At 41.5% G+C, this 21,864-nt stretch overlaps 1 protein-coding gene across 1 annotated transcript in view; it reads right to left on the reverse strand.

Annotated features, from left to right (window-relative positions):
• Positions 1-21,864, reverse strand: part of lmf1 (lipase maturation factor 1) — an 868,109-nt gene that overhangs the window by 203,716 nt on the left and 642,529 nt on the right. The window contains exon 6 of the mRNA XM_069904828.1: positions 10,811-10,978. Within this exon, the coding sequence (XP_069760929.1) occupies positions 10,811-10,978 (168 nt within the window). The remainder of the gene's footprint in view (positions 1-10,810; positions 10,979-21,864) is intronic.

Below are 21,864 nucleotides of genomic sequence, written 5' to 3' on the forward strand. Positions count from 1 at the left end.
AGCAGTTATTTGAGATCAGCACAACACAGGTGATTTTCCAATGAAGTGCTCTTGAAGACTTACAATTCATGGTGATCCAGTCCATGGAAATCATGCAAACACAATCTCACAGCAGGTAGAGCCTTTGCCTTGCGGCTCCAATGACCAGGGTTCAATCCCAACTTCAATGATTTCTGCGTGGAGTTTTCCCTGCAGGTGCTCCTCTCTTCCTTCCACTGGCTGCCAAGGAAGTATGGATTGGAGTGAATTAATTGTCTACTGTAAAATGCCCATGGAGTGTCGATGAGTGGTAGAAGATGGGAGGATGAGGGGAGGGAGGAAATGATGGGATGCGCAAAGATTAAAATGGAAAGAGCATAGGATTAGCATGAATAGGTGGATTCAATAGACAAAGGGCCTGTAACATTTTGTTCTGCATTAGTATTAATGAAAGTCTTGCATCACAGCTTCAAGACATTCTAGAGCACCTGATAGTGAATTAAATATCTTTGATGTGTAGATAATGTTGCAAAGGTTCCAGGATCTGCCGTCTCTATCGATATTGTTTAGTTTTTCTTATACTATAAACTTTGACTGGTCTGCAGATCATACACCACAGCCCTTATGATTTACATTACATTACACAAAGAAGCTTAATATGCTGGGAAATTCATAAAGATTGTGGATAGTAGAAATATTCCTGAGACTGTTGATTCAAGAATCTGAAGCAATAAACAACAAGGAACTCAGTGGGTCAAACAGAATCAGTGAGAGAAAAAGAATCAGGACAGAAAGTTCAGATTTATTGCCAGAGTACATACAACATCACTTACAACCCTGAAATTATTTTTTCTGTGGACCAGGCAGAGTTTCTACTAATTGGTGGTCCACAAAATTGTATTCAAGAAAAGAGAGAAATACCATGGGTGTCCGTGAATTGGGTGTAAATTGGGTGGGACGGACTAGTGAGAAGAAATGGCCTGTTACCATGCTGTATGTCTAAAAATTTTTTAAAAGAAAGGATGTAAACAAAACACTCATGCAACACTGAATAAATAATAAATATTCAGTAATAAATAATGCGTAGAGTCCTTAAATGACTCTCTGATTATGCTTAGTAATCTGATGGTGGAGGGGTAGCAGCTGTTCTTGAATGTGGTGGTACAAGTCTTATACCTGTTGAAAGAACACTGCTTGTGCTGGGTGGATTGGATCCTTGATCCCAGAGGGGAGAGAGCTAGGACAGTATAATGAGGACAGGGTGGGAGCTGGATGAAGGGACATGGAATTGATGGAGAGAGTGACGGGTGAAGTGGGAGACATATGCAGTTAATTGGCAGGGGGTGATAAGTGGAAACACGGGCTATCAGTGCTAGAATGTGGTGCGTACTGAGGCATATTTTTCTTTCCTTTTCAGTTGATATTCCTGCACTAGTCGGATGACATCATCATTTTCCATACAACAGCAAATGTACTTGGAGTATTCATGCAGGGTTACATTTGCTTAGTTTGCTAAATGATTGCTCATTTTTACTTCTGTGTTTCTTTGCTGCGTGACCTGCTGAGTTTCTCCAACACGAAGTTTCCCATTCTCCTATTAGGGAGTTATCCTTCCCAGCTCTCTGCCCTCTTCACATCACTTCCTCTTCTAACCTCCCTCCTGTATCTACCTGCTACTTCATAGGTATCTGTCTGTTTTACCAAATTCCTTAAGAAGGGCTGACTGCCTTTTACTTCCTCTTAGTTTCTCCAGCACTTTTGTACATTGCTCAGTTTAACTAATGGATGAAAACTATGAGAAATGAACAAAGTTATATCACACAAATTTCAAGATTCTTTTATTGTCATGTAATAAAACAGGTGTAATATAAGGTAGACAAAGATTCACTATCAGCAGAAATTTGCCTGGACCCCTTTACAGTCTGAGAAAATGAAGCAAAAGAGTCACTGAGTGTCCGTGGATTCGCTTCCAGCTCTCCCTCATTCTCTGCAGCCACACAGACGTCAATTAAAATTGTCAGCATCCTCTGGTTCCAGATCCAAACCTCCGACACAATCAGGAAGCCTTCAGTGCCCTTGGCACCCTCTTGCATCCCGGTTCCAATACCTGGTAACCCCTCAACAAATCTTGAGCCAGTTTCCAGCAGTTTGCAGCCTAGTATGAGTCCTTCGATTGCAGTTGCCAGCAGCCCACAACCTGCATGGGTTCCTCACCTCGAGCCACCAACTGCAGAGCCCCTCACTGGTCTGCTATCATGGTCACTGTCCCATAAGATTGTCTCCTGCACTTCTCCCTCTCAAAAGGTGGGGGGGGGGGGCGTGGGTGGAGGGAATGGTTCCAGTCATCTGCTTCCCCGGAGTCTGTAACTCCTTGAGGCTGCTGCCGAACACAGGTGCCACTATCTTGAGCCTAGCCGCTGCAGTCACAGGATTTTAAACTAACATCAGCTCCTTTAACAGGCTGTTAAAAGCCATTGGTAGTTGGGGTGGATGCTGGAATTCTGCAGAAGAGCGCTGCGTCTCCGCTCCCCACTCTCTGTGGGTCCACACGAGTAGCAGCACCATCATTTTTTTTAGCATGTGTGGGGAAGATTTGTGAGGAAAATGGGTGCATCCCTCAATAATTTGGTCATGGAAAATGGTGTGCTTCTTTCATTCTATGTATAATCTTACTCTCAAAATCATGGCACAGCTAATTAGTATGTTTACCTTCTCTCCAGATTGTTAAAATATACTCCTGTCACACAGCTGTGTATTATAAACTCCAATCTGCAAGATCTAACTCCTAATTGTCACAAACTATTGTTTAAAAACGTGCAATATGAGAAGTTCACTACTGATGGAAGTAATATGCTTGGCTTCTATTTCTTTAAATATAGAAGATTCATGTCTGACCTGATTTATTAATTTAAAATCTACAAGAAGAATTTGACGTTATTTATCTCTACTGAGAAGGGAAGGAGAGTAATTAAAAAACAAGAAGGCAAAATCTGAAAATTTGCACCAAGCTATTGAGGAATGAGATTGGAATTACATTGTAAACACTGAAATGGATCACTCAATTTTTTTGGTGGAATTATTTGATTCTTGGAGTCAATTGAAGCTTTTAACACCAAGGTCAATGGATCTGTTGAATTAGTATATTTAGTAACGTGTTTCTGAATGGAGTATAGGCCTATGAAAGGAGGAAAAACCCAACACCCAACCCCAACCAACCAATTTTCCCATGCAACCGCTGCAATCGTGTCTGCCTGTCCCGCATCGGACTTGTCAGCCACAAACGAGCCTGCAGCTGACGTGGACTTTTTACCCCCTCCATAAATCTTCGTCTGCGAAGCCAAGCCAAAGAATACAATGAGATAGACAACAGATTCGCCAAGGCAAATAGTGCCTTTGGAAGACTACACAAAAGAGTCTGGAAAAACAACCAACTGAAAAACCTCACAAAGATAAGCGTATACAGAGCCGTTGTCATACCCACACTCCTGTTCGGCTCCGAATCATGGGTCCTCTACCGGCACCACCTACGGCTCCTAGAACGCTTCCACCAGCGTTGTCTCCGCTCCATCCTCAACATCCATTGGAGCGCTTACACCCCTAACGTCGAAGTACTCGAGATGGCAGAGGTCGACAGCATCGAGTCCACGCTGCTGAAGATCCAGCTGCGCTGGATGGGTCACGTCTCCAGAATGGAGGACCATCGCCTTCCCAAGATCGTGTTATATGGCGAGCTCTCCACTGGCCACCGTGACAGAGGTGCACCAAAGAAAATGTACAAGGACTGCCTAAAGAAATCTCTTGGTGCCTGCCACATTGACCACCGCCAGTGGGCTGATAACGCCTCAAACCGTGCATCTTGGCGCCTCACAGTTTGGCGGGCAGCAACCTCCTTTGAAGAAGACCGCAGAGCCCACCTCACTGACAAAAGGCAAAGGAGGAAAAACCCAACACCCAACCCCAACCCACCAATTTTCCCCTGCAACCGCTGCAATCGTGTCTGCCTGTCCCGCATCGGACTTGTCAGCCACAAACGAGCCTGCAGCTGACGTGGACTTTTTACCCCCTCCATAAATCTTCGTCCGCGAAGCCAAGCCAAAGAATAGGCCTATGTCAGTCAGAATTTCATAGTCATAGAGTTTTACACGCCTAATAGTCTAATATGCCTACCCAAGCTAGTCCCACTGAATTTGGCACATATCCCTCTCAACCTTTCCGATCTATGTAGCTGCCTGAATGTCTTTTAAACATTATAATTTGAACCATTTGGCAGCTCACTCCACATTCCTACCACCCACTGTTTTGTTTCTTAGATCCATTTCAAATCTTTCCCCTCTCACCTGAAATCTCTGCCCTATCGTTGTAGATTCCCCTACTCTGGAAAAAAGACGTTATCCATATCTCTCATGATTTTCAACACCCCTCAGCCTTATAAGCTCCAAGGAGAAAAGTCCTAGATTATCCAGTGGAAAAAAATTCACCAGGATGTTATGAGGAACTCAAGCCTGCCTGTCACAGCAGCATCCCTAGTGAACCTTTTACATTTAAATTTAGACATACAGCACAGTCCCTTTCGTGCTGCCCAATTGCACGCAAATGACCTACAACCCCTGTACATTTTGAACAGTGGGAGGAAACCAGAGGACTCAGAGGAAACCCATGCAGACACAGGGAGAACGTACAAACTCCTTACAGACAGCCCGCGATTTGAACCCCAGTCCCGATCGCTGGTGCTGTAACAGCAGTGTGCTAACCGCTACGCTAACTGTGCCGCCCTTTTCTGCAGCTCTTACAGCTTAATGATATTTTCCTCCAGCTGTGTGACTAGAATAGCAAACAACTCTCCAAATGTGGTTTCACTAACATCTCACAGAGATGTAACATGACAACTGAACTGTCATCAATGCCTTGACTGATGAAGCAAGTGTGCCAAATATCTTCTTCCCCACCCAGTCTAACCTGTGTCACCACTTTCAAGGAACTATGCACGTACCTTTACCATTAACCCTCTGTTCTGTAACACCTTCCAGGGCCCTGACATTTACTGTCTAAACCCTGCCTTGGTGTAACCTCCCAAAGTGTAATGCGGGACCACTATTGGAGTTATTCCTTCTCAATAATGTGTATGTGCATCTGTGTGGCAGAGTTGGATTAAGGGCTATCCCACCCTTGGAGACCTACAGGAGACTATAGATGCTGGAATCTGAAGCTAAACACAATCTCCTGGAGGAACTCAGTGAGTCAAGCAGGTGTCACTGGGAGAAAAAGAATGTTTGATGTTTCAAGCCGAAGCCCTTTATCGAGTCTGGGGAAATGTTGACCATTCTTTTTCTCCCAGTGACACTGCTTGACTCACTGAGTTCCTCCAGCAGATCGTGTTCAGCTATTCTACCCCTAAAATGGCATATTTTATGGAATTGATATCTTGCCACTAAATTCAACTGTCAATCTCAGTTTTCTGCTTTTCCCAGCATTGTGGAATTGAAAACAGATCATTCTTGGAGTAAAATGCAGTAATGACAATTTCAAGGGCATTTCGAGTCTCTCTGGAAATTCGATTGTGCACTTTTGGCTTCAATCACCCTTCATCTCTGAAGCAATTTCCTCATTGGGTGTTCATTAGCTGCTGTCATCTCTCAGATAACACTCCTTTTAGAGAACTGTGGGGAAACACAGACCATTCTATCCAGTAACAACCATCGTTAGAAATTTCTAGAACAAGCATGCTTTAATAATGTAGCACAGTACTCTTTCAATCTTTGGAAGTCAATCTTACTCCCATTTCTGATTCCAATCCCTTACCTAATCCCTAAGGCTCACCATGGCTCCCAAAGGAGGCTTAATCTCTGCCACATCCCCATACTTGTACCATTTCTAGTCTCCACATCCACCTTCTCTCTCTCTCTCTCTCGCTCTCTCTCTCTCTCTCTCTCTCTCTCTCTCTCCACCCAATTCTAGGCAGCGAACCATCACATTACCCACAGACCCTAACTGTACCCAACAAAGTACGTCTTTTCCTTGGGCAAAACCAAATATACAGTAAGGGATCCATAAACAAAGGTCATTTTCACCCTGCCATAATGCGAGGCCAGGGATTCATTTTGGTAGATGAGAATTTCGACTGACGTTGGTTAATGTTGCGCAAACACGGAGGAGAACTGATGGCAAATTACTGATTTTGTTCGAAAATAGAACTGCTTGTATCAAAAATATTTGAGCACAGACATGACAAGTAAGCTGGCTCTCATTAAAAAGAATGGAACAATTGCAATCGTTGAAATTTCTGACGTGGAAACTCGGAAGGAGCTTGAACTCTTCTCCCGCTAAATGTCTATAGTTCCACAATGTTAGACGCAGCAAAAGTCAGAAAGAATGAAACGTCATATTTCGTTGCATTTGATAGACTTGATGTGAAAGCAACAACTGTTGAGTTGCAGTAAACTGAGTCCTGCGTTTAAACGTAGTCCTGTGTTTAGTTTCAGATTCCAGCATCTGCAAACTTCTGTGTGTCTCTTCAGCTAGAGAGTGTTTAATTCAACTCTGCCACACATAGAGAATTTATTTAGAAGGAATTGAACTCAGATAAGTGCACGGCTTCTTTTTTGACATCATGATTTCACAAATTGCTTGAGAGCTAGTGAAGTGATTCATGAGCCTTGTCATTGGTCCTGAATCTGTGTTCAGCACACCCCCACAGCAATATCGCAATTCAGTTCACAAAGTTCCAGGAGAAACTCAGCAGGTCCTGCACCATCCACATGAGACAAAGGTATATAACCAAAGACCAAGGTTTCGGGCCTGAACTTTTTGAAGGGCAATACTGCCATCCATAGCTACCCCGAGGCAACTCATTCATCTCTTCTGCCATCTGATCATACCTGACTATGGCCAGGTAAGGTAAGTAAGGAACTTAAACAATAACCCGATGACTGCTTCAGATGGGACAAGTACTGACTGGACCATCAGGATAACATCTCTGCTCAACAAAATCATCTCCTGGGATCTTCTACGTCCTCTTTAGAAGACAGATAAATTTCAGTTTGACAGAAAGGCATATTGCTGTCGTGCAGATCCTGCCAGATACTTAATACTTCATAATGCTGCTCTGGTATTTTAGACGTTGGTTAGCATGGTGGTTACCACAACACTATTACAGTGCCAGCAAACCATGTTCGAATCCAGCTGTGAGGAATTTGTATGCTTTCCTCATCTCTCCATGGGTTTCCTCCACCTTTCAAAATCCATGGGGCTGCAGGTTAACTGGGGTATTTGGATGACATGGGCTTGTCAGTGGGAATAGCCTGTTACTGTACTGTATGTCTAAATTTCAAAAAATCAATATAGGTCAATATCAACGTGAATTTATTGTCATATACATAGTACAATATACAGAAATACTAAAATTCTTTCTTGTAGTAGCCACACAAGTATGCAAGTTACACCAATTACAAATAGTAAAATTAAGTTATGTCAAAATATGTCAAGACAGAAAAAGAGAATAAATATAAAACATGCACGCCTTGAGTTAGTGCAAGCAAAATAAAATGATGGTTCAGTCATGCAAACAGTCCTTTTGGTAGTCCCAGAGTAGTTTAGCTGGTGGATAAGCATTGTTCTTGATACGCGATTCTGGGCTTCACACTTCTGTACCTTCTGCCTGAAGGGAGTGCTGACACAAGTTTGTGACCAGGTGATAAAGGGTCCTTTGTGATGTTAGTTGCATTCTTCAGGCAGCATCTCATAGAGATGTTTTCAGTAGATGGGAGGTCAGTGATTGTATGGCCTTCACTAGATTTATCAGTCCCTCCACCCTTTCTGATTTTCAAACCAGGCTGTGATGCAACCAGACAGTATACTTTCTACAGTACTCCTGCCAAAATTTGATGGAGTTTTCAACAACATATCATTTTTCTTCAGACTTCTTAGGAAGTAGAGGCATTAGTGTGCCCTCTTTAAAGTTGCCTCAATGTCCTTGCTACAGGAGAGGCTCTCTGATATGTGGAGTTCCAGGAACTTGACTGCCATTCTGTCAATGGAGATTTATACATGGTCCCTTGCCTGCCCTGACTGAAGTCCACAATAAGCTTTTGAATCTTGCTGTCGTTGAGAGCAAGATTGTTATTCTGGCACCACACAACCAGATTCTTGAACTCCAATCTGTATTCTGATTCATCATTTCCCATTATTTGGCCAACAACAGTGATATCATCAGTTAATTTATGGATTGTTTTGGAACCAAACTTGGCTGCACAGCCATGAGGTTAGAGAGAATAGACCAAAGGATTAAGCACATAAGGTTGAAGTGCTTCTGTGATGATGGTCACCGAGAAGGAGGTCATGTTGCTGATCTGCACTGATTGGGATCTGAAGAAGTTGAGGATCCAGTTGCAAAGGAATGAATAGATTGCCAAATCCCTGAGATTAATTATTAGTTCTGATGGTAATGATGGTGCTGAATGCCAAGCTATAATCAATGAATAGCCTGAAGTGAGTGTCCTTTGTGGTCCAGGTGATCTAATGCAGAGTGTAGGGCCAACGAGATGGCATCCGCTGTTCATTTGTTGTAATGAAAGGTGAACTGAAGTGGGGTCAGGTCCTTCCTGAGACTGGAGTTGATTTGTTCCATAACCAACCTCTGAAAGTACTTCATCATGCTCGATAAAAGTGCTGCCAGCTGATAGTCGTTAGGGCAGGTCACCTTGGATGTCCTTTTGAAGGACATCAACTGTAGCAAGAAGTTGAAAATATCTGCAAGAACGCCAGTTAGTTTTTGCAGGTTTAAAGTACTCAGCCAGATACACCATCTCAGCAGGATGCTTTCACTAGCCAAAAGATTCTCTTCACGTTAACTCAGAAATTGGGAGCACATAGTCTCCGGGGGTTTTGGGGACTCATGGGAACGCATAATTGATTTCCCTTTCAGAGTGAGCACAGAAGGCATTAAGCTCTCCAGAAGAGATGCTTCACAGCGAATGATACTATCTCATTTCACCGGATAGGATGTGATGGTGTGCAAGTCCTGCCACAGGCTGCTGAGCATTCGTCTGAGAAAAGTTCTCTTTCAGATTTATCTCCTGCATACTGACTTGAGTTTCTGCTACAGATTTGTTGATGATTTTAATCTTGTTTAGAAATGGTCCTGATTTTATAAATATGAATTTATTTTCTCATTTGCTTTGAAAGACATTTTGTCCCCAACAGCTGCTTTTTATAATGTAAAACAATTTAAAGCATGTCCATTTTTTGTAAATTAATTGATGCATTTGAACAGATTCTGTTAAATTTTGAACAGATGGAGCAAGTTAAAAACATGCACAGTGAAAGGGTTTAGAGTTCACAACTTGAGAGTTGATGCAGTAATGTATCGTTTTCAGAACTGCTTGCTACATTTGATCATTTTAAAAAGTGTCGTTTATCAAAAGTAAAGGAATCTGTCTCTTGTGATGTGATGTGCAGTTCTGGTCATCCAGCTATAGGAAGGATGTAAGGGGTGCTGAAAAGATTCACAAGGTTATATATTCAAACCTTATTTCATGCAGATCTCAGTAAGCATTTGAGTTGAGGGATAGAAATAGAATGGCCTTCTTAACAAAGAGGTGAAAAAATGTCATGTACAGCTGCTCCCCTACATACGACGGTCCAACATACGATTTTTCAAAGTTACGATGGTTCGAATCCATACTTTCAATTTCGAATTCGGATCTGTTCCCGTGCTTGCGATATGTGGTGCACTAATCTCTCATGATGCTGGGTGATGGCAGCATCGCACGAGAGTATCGTACAGCATACTCTCTCGTGATGCTGGACTCAACCACGCTCGCAGTCTCTGTAGGTATCACACGAATGAGTGCCCTGCAAACAACCCATCACATCTACTAAACGCTGATTGTGTCTCCTGCTTCTGGTGAGAAAAAAAAGAGGAAATGCTTCAAACATTCTTTATGCCCAGTGTGCTTTCAGCTATTTCAGTTCATGTGTTTTTTCAGTGTGGAATAAAGATATTCAAAATGCAATTATAAAAAATGATAGGTGCAGTATTCTTTTATGACTTATGCTTTTTTTAAATTACAATGGGCTTTCTTGAACGTAACCTTCATTGTAAGTTGAGGAACACCCAAACTGCTTTCTGATTTTATTCAGCCACGTCCTGCAGGATAGGTGTCATAACTGAATGTTGCATGACCAGAGGAACAAGCTCAACTGCAGTCAATCCCCAAGGCAACATGCTCAATGTCTTCATATAGTAGTCAAATGGAGAAAGCAATAAGCAACACCAGTTTGTACAGCATCATAACACTGGGCCAGACATTTGTGTCTGAAAATGAGATCAAAGGGGATTCTGGTGAAGTTCTTCATACAAAAGTACGGTACAATAGAGGATGTGCCTGCAGCAGGAGGAATCCAAATCCTTTGGAATTAAGTATAGGAATTGATACTTTCTTCTTGGTCTTCCAAAGAAGGATGTTGAACAATATGGATTACTTTCAGAGAAAATTAGTTAAAATCAGAGGGAAAATGGAGGAGACAGATATGTAAATGCCATGAATTGAAATAAAGTTGGAAAATCCCTGGATGGTGCCATTTAGCCCAACAGATCCCTGTCTGTACCATCCAAGTTCTAATTCAACAAGTGTCACCACTTCATGGAGGCAATGAAAAATTGGAAACAAACACCAGAAAGGAACTGATGAGCTTCCTGGACAATGATACACTGAGATAGTAAGACAGTGATCAGGTGAATGTAAAACTTTCAATCTTAAATGTTGTTCTTTATATGAGGACACTTGTAGAAATATCAAATTAGGAATTGAACAAAAGAAAGATCCAATCTTACCTGGAAAAAGATCTGCAGAATTCCATGAATGACACACATTCGGCGGCCCATAAATAGGAAAAATGGAACAATAAGTTCAACAAAATGATTGACCAGAACCTCAAAGCTGTGGAACCACCTTGGAGACTGATGCATGTAGTATGCAAGTGGATTAGGCACAGGCTGGGTCTGAAACAAATTACAAAAGAAACATTGGTAAGTCATAAGGTTGAGTAAACTGATATCAGAGCCTTGAGAACAGAATAGAAAATGCAATGAGTTATATTTCAGAGTGAGATGTTATGTGAAGTCCGGCCAGTGCACCTTTTCACATAAATTGTACACCTTTATCCTTCATTTGAATGAAAATCCTTGGCATTGAAATGCCAGTCAAGATAACAATCAGACTGGTGCATCTTAAAGGCTTTAGGATTGAGGAGTTTGGATATTTTTGGGTCTGATGGCAGGTGGTGGTGGGGTATGCACTGGGGTAAAATCAACATGATGTTGTGGATGGAACATAGGTAGCTTTTAAACATAGTGAAGGCCAGAGGTGGGAAATTACAGGAACAGCAGATGGGGGTAGACAGGAGGTTATGGATGTTGTGCATTTCAGCTTTGTATTAGGGAGGGCACAGCCTCATGATGAAGGTATGAGAATAAAGCCTAACTGTTCTGGGAGCGTCCAATGACAGGCATTCCCATGAAACCTTGTCTCAAATTCCCTTTTGAAAGAAGAATTGCATGGGAATTGACCACAGTTTCTAAGCAAGAAATTGTGTTGGGTTGCAAAGGTACAAAAAGTGCCCAGTTGAATTTTAACCCTAAAACGGTCTCAAGCACAACTTATTCCAACTTAAGTCAAACGGCATATGGGAATAACTTGGGTAGACAAACTGGGACTGTATGAATAAATTCTGCCAATGGGCCTGTTTCCATGCTGTAAAACTCCATGATTCTAAGTCAATCTATAAATTCACAATATGAGGAAAATAGAAATCTGTGATCGAATTTCTGAGATTGGTTTCTCTTCTTTTGGGTAAATGGAAACTCTTGTAACACATCTATGAACTAGGTTGAGCTACCCAACATCTTCAGACTTGTTTTTCTTTCTCCATATGTTAGGGGACTGGGAGACATTGTCAGCATTTGAATTGGGAACACAGCTAAGCTCCATATTAAGAGGGGCACAACATGTTTGTTTAACACCGAAAAGTTGTACTGAACAATCCAGATGGTCTGATGACCACAGAAGTGAACGCGAATGTCTGCATGCCCTGCCTAAAACTTCCCCATCATGTTTTGCCTGCTTTGTGCTATGGATGGGGAATGGAGAAGAACTGAGGATTGAATCTAAAACTCAAATGAGATTGAGGACCAATCACCTGAGTGAAGGGAGGAAGGAAGCTACAGTAGTCGGTACTGATTTGGGAGGGAAACCATAAATGATGCCCATATACCGGGACTGAAGAACATGGAATCAATAACAGCATCTAATCAAGACCAAGGGTTAAGCAAAGCAACATCACAATACTTTTCCTTCTCTTTGTTTCTTGGCTGCAACATTGTCCACGCCCATGGATTTCTCAATAGGAATTGCACACTGGGCATGCCTTGAAGAGGAAGAGAGGGCTTACAGACAAGTGCAAGATGTATGAGTGATGCTCAATGGCCATGAATCCCTAATAACAGAATTTGTCATTGGTTCAGTCCTCCCTGCCTCTATTCCATCTCTACCTCAACACTCCAGGAGAAATGCTGAAGTAGGCTTCTGAATTAAGACCTCCATTGCAACATATTTTATGCATAAAACCACAATACATTTCCAAGAGACTAATGTCTGAGCTCAATTAAATGATGAGATAGTTAACTGGACAACAGAGAATCAGAAAATGGGAGCAGAGTGACACTAAAATATACCATAAAGGATGGTAGCAATGATGATGTTGTCTCACAGCACATCAGGATAAAAAACTCGGCACTGATGTCAATACAGATGGAATACAAATTAATGAAAGTTGCCTTTCATAACTTATGAGAAATGACATAAGACATCAGAAGTATTTGCACAGCATTTTTTTAAAAGTTGAGCTATGTGTGATTACTTTTAACATTTACTTCCTCACAAACAGTTTGACAAAACCACATCCGCATTGCCAATAAACAAAACTGATAATCATCTCTGCAAAACCTGGATTTAATAAACTAGTTCTTGTATTCATATTAAGAGAGCACTGATTCCCTCCCTGGGGACACCACCACATCCTTCCTTCCTCTTCCAAGACCAATGCAGGAAGCAGCCTGCTATGGCTAGAAGTTCACCAAATGCATCGGGTGAGGGTCACAGAATTATTACTTCCCAGGTCAGCCAGGCAGATGTGTTTGAAAGGCTTCTCAAGCCATTTCCTGAGGGGGAAGCAATTCAAGGTTTCTCTGGTGTCAGACACATAGCTATCACTGTCTGCAATACTACAAATTGTAGGTTACAACTGTTTCACTTGAACGTGGCAAAAATATTTTCATATTATTTTCCTAAGCCAAGTTCTTGATTTAGCAATGGAACTTGACAATGTTCAAAATACTATAAAAGGAAGTAAATAGTCCTGGAAATGGGAATTAGGAACAATTAAGTGATGATTTATGTTTATCAGTCATGCTGGAATTTAATAAAATCATCTTGTGAACAGCAAAACAATCTTGAAGTTGAAAGTCTCTACCAGAATGTTTCATTTTACCTCCCACTTCTTAATGAATTAAACGAAACACAAGGCCAGAGATGCACTGGAACATCACCTCTTCCTTTGTTGTAGTCACTGGCGTCACAAGGGGGTGTGCGGACTGCACTGGGTGACACCATCGGGGGGGGGGTGCAGGGGATACGGACTGCACCAGGTCACACCATCAGATGACTGTATAAAATTTTTGTGCCACCAAAATGACTGTTTATAAAATTTTTGTGCAGTGTTTCAACAAAAATTTATTATTTTTATAAAAAATATCCCTGTAGTTAGTTATCACAACAAAAACATTTTTTTTGTAAGCCCAGCTTACAAGGCTAAAACCCTATGCTAATTTCCTTTTTGAACCTAATGCGCTCTGGTCAGAGCTGTTATTATTACCCAATTACAATTGACGTTTCAAATCATGTGGTTTCATCTGCACATGCTGTTGTTTTTGTTGCTTCTGGTGTTTTTATAGTCACTGTTTTTGTCAAATTTTTTGGTGTTTTAGCTACAATATTGTGATCGTTAGTATTTGTAAATATATTTAGGCTGAGCGTATGATATGGTCATTTAAAGGTGTAATTTTAATTTTGCTAGTTGTTTATCTCACTACTATTGCCGTTATAATCAGTAATATTCGATAATTATGATTTATGAGTAACATTAGTCGAAAAAACATGACTAAGGATTCCGTATGGTCTAGTATGGCAGGTCCAATCAGGGGGGGGGGGGAGTTATTGCACTGGGTGACACCAATCCTAGTGAAGCCATTGGTTGTAGTTACACACTTTCCTGAATTAGATGAAGCAGCTTCTCTTGAATCATCATTCGGATGCCTGCCGGGAGCAATGGTAGAGGCTGATACAAGAACATTTAAGAGACCTTTATATAGGTGCATGGATGCAAGAAAAATGGGGGAGGGGTTATGTTCTGTGGGGGGGGGGGGGGAAAGGATTAACTTGCTCATGGAGTTGGTTTATGTAGGTCTGCACAACATTGTGGGACGAAGGCCGGTAATATTCCATGTTATATCATTAGGTTGAAATTCTAGAACCTCCTACAAAATTGTGTCATTCTAAGATGGTTCAAGGAGGCCAAAGCAGCCCTTCCTGTTCAAGCATAATGAGGATTGATAACTAAGTAGCAGCTTTGCTTTCAGTATAACTATTCCCCCAAACTCCTGCCGCAATCAAAACAAGTTTAGTTTAGTGATCTTAGCCTATTTCTGAAACTACACGCCATGCATTTATTACAAATATCAACTGCTCCATTGAACTTTTGAACTGTAATACATGCAGATGAGACCTAGAATCAATTATTTTTTTCAATTTTCTTTACCTCGGATGGAAATGTTTCCTTTCAGATTCCAAACTGGGGTCTCTAGGAATAATCCAGATGGTCTGGAACAGTTTCAACTGTTGGTGACTGAACATGTTATTTATGCTTCTGATACCAGACCATTTTGCACCTCCAAGCAGCTGAAAATAGGCAAATGATTTTGAAAGCTGGGAAAAGGGGGTCTTTGAATTCAGAACTTGCAGAATGCACGAAAATAAAGGTTGATTTTTTTTTTGTGAAATTTTAAAAGCCTCGAGAAAATACAGTTCTGACATACTTGAAGAAGGGGCAAGAACAAACGCGACTGAAATCCCTTTTGGCCTATTGTCCAATAGGATCTCTTACTGATTAATCTCTCAACTGCATGGAATCTGCACAAGTCCAAAACTCTTTGATCCTTGATTCCAGAACATTCATTTCATTAAATCATTTTTTCACCTTGTATTCCTTTAACATGGCTCACATACACATATAATACACTCATGGACCACCAGTTGTGGAGGGGGTGGGGGATGCTCTTAGTGAGCTCCCCTTCCTGGACCACCAAAAATATTTCTGGTTTGATTTGGAGGGAAAATAGTTTAGATATTTATGGATCAGTAATATTTGACTTTGCCTGATGGTCACAGACCACCTGTTGAGAAATGCTGCACTTAATGTGGAAAATTAAATTAATATAATACTGTATACCCAAGTCACTGTTCAATGCTAAATGGGAAACCATTGGTCAAATCCTTCTGGTAGTAGACAAGTGAGAGATGGAAGAAAGGTACACAAACTGTGTAATAGTGATGTATGGCCATGATGTCATGTCAACACATGGAGCATGAAAAACAAATAACTGTTGCTAGAGTTACTATTTCAAATCCAAAAGCAGCAATTCAAACTGCTCAGTGCCCTCAGCCTTCTTTGGCAAATATGCCAAACTTTGCCAGTTAGTTTGTTAAAATGCATCAGAGTACCCAATGGTAATTCAGTCAATAGCCAATAATGAATATTTTTATCCTCTCTGATCCCAATCATATCTGTACATCTTCTTATGCTTCCAATGCTGTTTTATCGAAGCCGATAATCAACTGGTGAAATATGTTTTTTTTATGCTAGAAAATTATGCCTTAATGTTTGGCCTGGAAGTCAGCCTGAAGAAAACTGAGGTCCTCCATCAGCCAGCTCCCCACCATGACCACCAGCCCCCCCACATCTCCATCGGGCACACTGAACTCAAAACGGTCAACCAGTTTACCTACCTCGGCTCCACCATTTCATCTGATTCAAGGATCGACAAAGAGATAGACAACAGACTCGCCAAGGCAAACAGTGCCTTTGGAAGACTACTCAAAAGAGTTTGGAAAAACAACCACCTGAAGAAACACTCAAAGATCAGCGTGTACAGAGCCGCTGTCATACCCACGCTCCTGTTTGGCTCCGAATCATGGGTCACAGTTCGGCGGGCAGCAACCTCCTTTGAAGAAGACTGCAGAGCCCACCTCACTGACAAAAGACAAAGGAGGAAAAACCCAACACCCAACCCCAACCCACCAATTTTCCCTTGCAATCGCTTCTGCCTGTCTCACATCGGACTTGTCAGCCACAAACGAGCCTGCAGCTGACGTGGACATTGCCCCTCCATAAATCTTCGTCTGCGAAGCCAAGCCAAAGAAGAAAGAAATAATCAACTGGTAAAATATGTTTTTTTATGCTAGAAAGTTATGCCTTATAAATAAGCACATAAGAAATAGGAACAGCAGCTTGTCAGGAGTTCGAGGCATTGGATCTGGTGGGTGGCAGGAGCAGTGAGGCTAGGGAGGCGTCGGGATTAGAGGGATAGATGAAAGGTCAGTAGATTCATCAGAGAGGGAGGAGGAAGAGGAAGATGAAGAAGAGGAGGAAGAATGCAGGGGAAAGAGAGGGACATTGAACAGAGAAGAAAAGAAAGAATGCCCTCTACCAAGGATATAATAGAGGCCATTGGCCAGATAAAAAGAACACTGTAAACACTGGTGGCAGGCCAGAGGGTGATTAAGGAGACTAGATAACAACAGAAAGGGTGACAGAAATGTAGTAAAGAATTGAGAGGGTGAAGGAAAGACTGAACAAGAGGGAAAATGAAATGGATGTGTGGGTGAGGGAAAGGGAGAGGGTGTGGCAAAAGATGGACACATTAGAGAATTATAGTGGGAGGAATAACATCAAGATAGTGGGGGTGAAGGAGGGTATGGAGGGAAGAGACCCAGTGGGGTTCTTTAAAAAATGGATCCCAGATGTGCTGGGGAGGGATAAAATTTTGGACCAATTGGAAAGAGAAAGAGCCCACTGGTACCCCCACCCCCACCCCTCTTGGGTCCAAATCAACAACCTTGCTCCATCCTTTACTACCAGGACATAGAGTAAATTTTATGGGTAGCAGCAATGGGGGCAAAGGAAAGAGGGGGTCCTCTCTTACCCGGACATTAGTGCGGCGCAATTAAGGCACAGGAGAGAATTTGATCAAGTTTTAAAAAATGTTAGACAAAAAGGGATTGAGTTTACCCTCCTTCACCCAGCAACTCTGAAGGTAATAAGGGTAGAAGGGGAGAAAAAGTTTTTTTTACAGACCCTGGGGAGGCAATGGACTATACAAAAACCCTGCCACCATCCTGGGATTAAATATAAATAAGGGGAAAAAGAGCATCAATGGAAGGATTGACTGTATATACTATAAGTGTTATGAGGGGAATGTTTTACTGTGTTATTGTTTCAATATGATTGTTCAAGTTAAATGAAGAATTAATATGGGGAGCGTGAAGAAAGGAGGGAGGGAATAGCATAAGAGGTAGATGGCTATAAAAGGCACACTCCAAAATGGCGGGGAAGTTGGCGCCAATATCTTGGGTATTGGCACCGGGAAAGGTAAGGGTAGAATGGGGGGAGAAGAGAAGGGGGTAGGGTTATTCAGGTGTATTTTTGTTTCTGAATTGTTAGTTTTTTAGCTTGCTTAGGTTTTGTTTGGAGCATGGTCATCTGCACCAGAGATCAATGGCAGATAGCAGGACGGAGGATAAATATCAGGGGAAAAGAAGGAAGGGGAAGAAAATAACAGATGGGCTCAGGAGTAATGGATAAGACAATTAAATTTGTTAAGTTTCAATGTGAATGGGATAAATGGATAGATAAAGAGAGAGAGTTTTGGCAGATATAGTATTTTTAAAGGAGACCCACCTTACAAATCAAGAACGTATGGGGGGGGGGGGTGGTGTGGGCCAGCTAGTGATCAATTCCAGAGCCAATGGAGTGGCTATCCTGATAGGGAAGAATGTTCCTGTGGTGGTTCAGGGTGTGGTCGTCGATCTGGCTGGGCAATTTGTGATGACGCATTGTCAAATATATTCCGAATCATGGACACTTATTAATATGTATGCCTCAAATTTTGATGATGAACAATTTATACAAGTTATATTCTTGAAGGTAACAGAGGAGTGTGAGAATGTCCATTATAATGCTAGATAAAAAGGCCACTCATTGCTGTTGGGAAAAGTGGAATTTTGTAGCTTCATTAGAGCTCAGATAGAATTGTTCTGTGAGAACTGTCCATCTATTGACAATAACTTTCTAATATGGGACATACTGGAGGCTTATTTAAGGGGCCAGATAATAGGATAAACTAAAGGTATCAAAAGGGGGCATATGAAAGAGATTAACAACTTGGAACAGGAAATAGCCCAATTGGAAAAAGATTATCAAAGATGGGGTTTGGAAGAAAAATACAGGAATTTAATGAATAGAAAGCTCAAGGCAAACATATAAGACATAAAAGTTGATCTTAAGATCTAGATAGCAGAATTACAAGCTGGGAGAAAGGGTCCATAAAGTCTTATCTTATTACCCCAGAGCCCTTCCATTATTTTCTTCCCCTTCCTTCTTTTCCCCCTGATACTTATCCTCTGTCCTGCTTATCTGAGGTCTCAAGAACAATCAATGCAATCCAAACAGGGAAGGCAAGATTTCACATAAACCAAAGAAAATAAACAAAACATTTAGAAAGTTGTATGTAGAGCTATATAAATCAGAGTCAAAGGGGGACCCCACTAAAATAGATGATTTATTGTTTACATTGGAAATACCAAATTTGGATCAGGAGGATTGAGAGGGGATGAGTGCCCACTTCTCTAGAGAAGAGATTGAAAAATCCCTGAGTCCTTTGCAAGCTGGTAAATCACCAGGGAAGGATAGTTTCCCCATTGAATTTTATAAAAAGTTCAAAGATCTCCTAATGCCCCTTCTTATGAAGCTGGTGGATCAGGCAGTGGAGATCCATACCCTCTGGAGGCTTTCTCAACAGCAACCATCATGGTGATTTCAAAAGAAGATGGACCCATTGATGCTCTCCTCCTATAGGCCCATTTCATTTCATTATTGAATGCAGATTATAAAATCATACCAAAAGCATTAGCAAATGGGTTGGTGGAATATTTGTCGAAATTAACAAATCCAGACAAAACTGGATTTGTACAAAAGAGGCAATTAACAGATAATATAGCTAGATTGTTTAATATAGTACATCTAGCACAGTCAGGAGCGGATCCAAGCATGGCCGTAGCTCTGGGGAAAAGCCATCAACAGATTGGAGTGGGACTTTCTGTTCCAGGTACAGGAGAAATTTGGATTGGGACAAACATTTATTAATTGGGTTAAGACAGTATTATAAACCCCAAGCTAAAATTATTACAAATTGGCAAATATCTCCAGTGTTTCCATTGAATAGGTCCAGTAGGCAGGGCTGTCCACTTTCCCCAGCGTTGTTCTTACTGGCCATTGGGCTGCTGGCAGAAGCTATTCAATGGGATTCAGACATAAAAGGGTTCAAAGTGGGCCAGGAGGAGCACGAAATCAAACTATTTGCTGATGATGTGTTAGTATATTTGACAGATCCATGGAGGTTGTTGGCCAAGCTGAGGACCATATTAGAGGATTATGGGAAGATCTCTGGGTATAAATCTGGACAAGAGTGAAATTCTGCCTATGACAAAAGGGGATTGTGGACAAAACCAACGGGGAAGTCAATTCAAATGGCCACAAGAGGCATTAAATATCTGGGGATAAAACTAGACATGGCTTTACACAACTTATACAAACTCAATAATATTCCTTTGCTCCAGAATATTGAGGAGGACTTCGGTAGATGGAGAACTCTGCCCTTAAGCTTCATGGGCAAAGTTAACTGTGTTAAAATGAAGGTAATGCCAAGGCTACAATATCTAGTTCAGACGTTACCCATTCCATTGTCCCTGGGCTTCGTTAAGATGCTCCACGTATGTGTCAGAAGGTTCCTGTGGAATGGTAAAGTGGAAAAGTTGACTTGGGATTACAAACTTGGGGGTGGGGGGAAGGGTTTAAAATTACTAGATTTCAAAAAAAATGTACTGGGTGGCCCTGATGAGGTTTATTGCCTCACTCTTTGAGGGTGTTCCCCCCCCCCCCCCAACTCCTGGGCACAAATTAGACATATCCGATAGGGGAAAAGATAGCAGGAGAGTTTATATATAAATGGGACACAGTATTAATTTCAAAGAAAACTGATAACCTCATAATAAGGCATGTACTTCAGACATGGCAAATGTATTGGATTGAAGGTGTGGATATCTCCCAAAACACCCTTGACCCTGAACAACTTAATACCCATGACTCTGGACAATAAGATTCTGGACACCTGGTGTCAGAAAGGGATCAGGTGTATTGAGGATTGTCACAAGCAAGAGCAGCTCATGACATTCAAGCAGTTGAGGAATAAATATGATTTGTCTGATAGAATATTCTTCTGCAACTAAGATCATTTTTAAGGACAAATTGGCACCATCTATGACCTTGCCCATGTATAGTGACATAGAGATTCTAATTTGAAGGGGGAATGTGTGTGTTTATCTCTATAATGTATTTTATATTCCAAAGTGAGGGCCTGAAGCCAGACTTACACAGGTTGGGGAAAAGGTGGGACTCAGACTTGGGCACAACAATCCATGAATGATGCTGGTCAGATCAGTGTATGGACAGCATGACAGCAGTTATTAATTCTAGGTACAGGTTGGGCAATATAATTTCCTGCATCAACAGTACCTCACACTACAAAAATTACATAAATCTAAACCAAAAAGTTTGGAAATGTACCTTAGGTGTGGTGTGGAGATTGGATCTTTTATCCATTCAACCTGGTTGTGTATAAAGGTGAGATTCTACTGGAAGGACCTGGGGGACATTCTGAAAAATATCCTGTGCTTTTTTGACAGGATCCAGAATTATACATTCTGGGAAACATTATGGACATGTGTTTTAAACTGTCCAAGTAGCAAATTCAGTTTGTGAAGGTCACCTTAGCAGTAGGCAGGAAATTTATATTGGTCACATGGAAGACTGACTCCCAACTAAATAATTACATGATGGAATATGAAAATGCAGAGTTGCATTCCCTGGAGAAAATCACGTACAATTTAAGGAGGAAAAGTGACACATTTGTTAGAGTGTGACAACTCTATCTGAAACTCATAGGTTCACAGATATAATTTCACCCCTTTGGAATAAAGGAAATGAAACAATCTGTCCCAGCAGGGAAATGATTTAGATCAAAGAAGTGGGATGTGGCGTAGCCGATGTGCTCTTGTTTTTTTGTCCCTTTCCCCTTTTTATTTAAGTTCCTGGGGTTTTCTCAGTTTTTCTTCAGTTTTTTGCAAGGGTTGTTGACCTCACTGGGATTTGTGTTTTTTGTGTTGTGTAAACTGTATAGATGAAATGGTGCAGCCATCTGATGCAAGGATCGACAAAGAGATAGACAACAGACTCGCCAAGGCAAATAGCGCATTTGGAAGACTACACAAAAGAGTCTGGAAAAACAACCACCTGAAGAAACACTCAAAGATCAGCGTGTACAGAGCCGTTGTCATACCCACGCTCCTGTTCGGCTCCAAATCATGGGTCCTCTACCGGCATCACCTACGGCTCCTAGAACGCTTCCATCAGCGCTGTCTCCGCTCCATCCTCAACATT

This window comes from Narcine bancroftii, chromosome 12 (genome assembly GCF_036971445.1).
Source record: "Narcine bancroftii isolate sNarBan1 chromosome 12, sNarBan1.hap1, whole genome shotgun sequence".
Lineage (NCBI taxonomy): Eukaryota > Metazoa > Chordata > Chondrichthyes > Torpediniformes > Narcinidae > Narcine > Narcine bancroftii.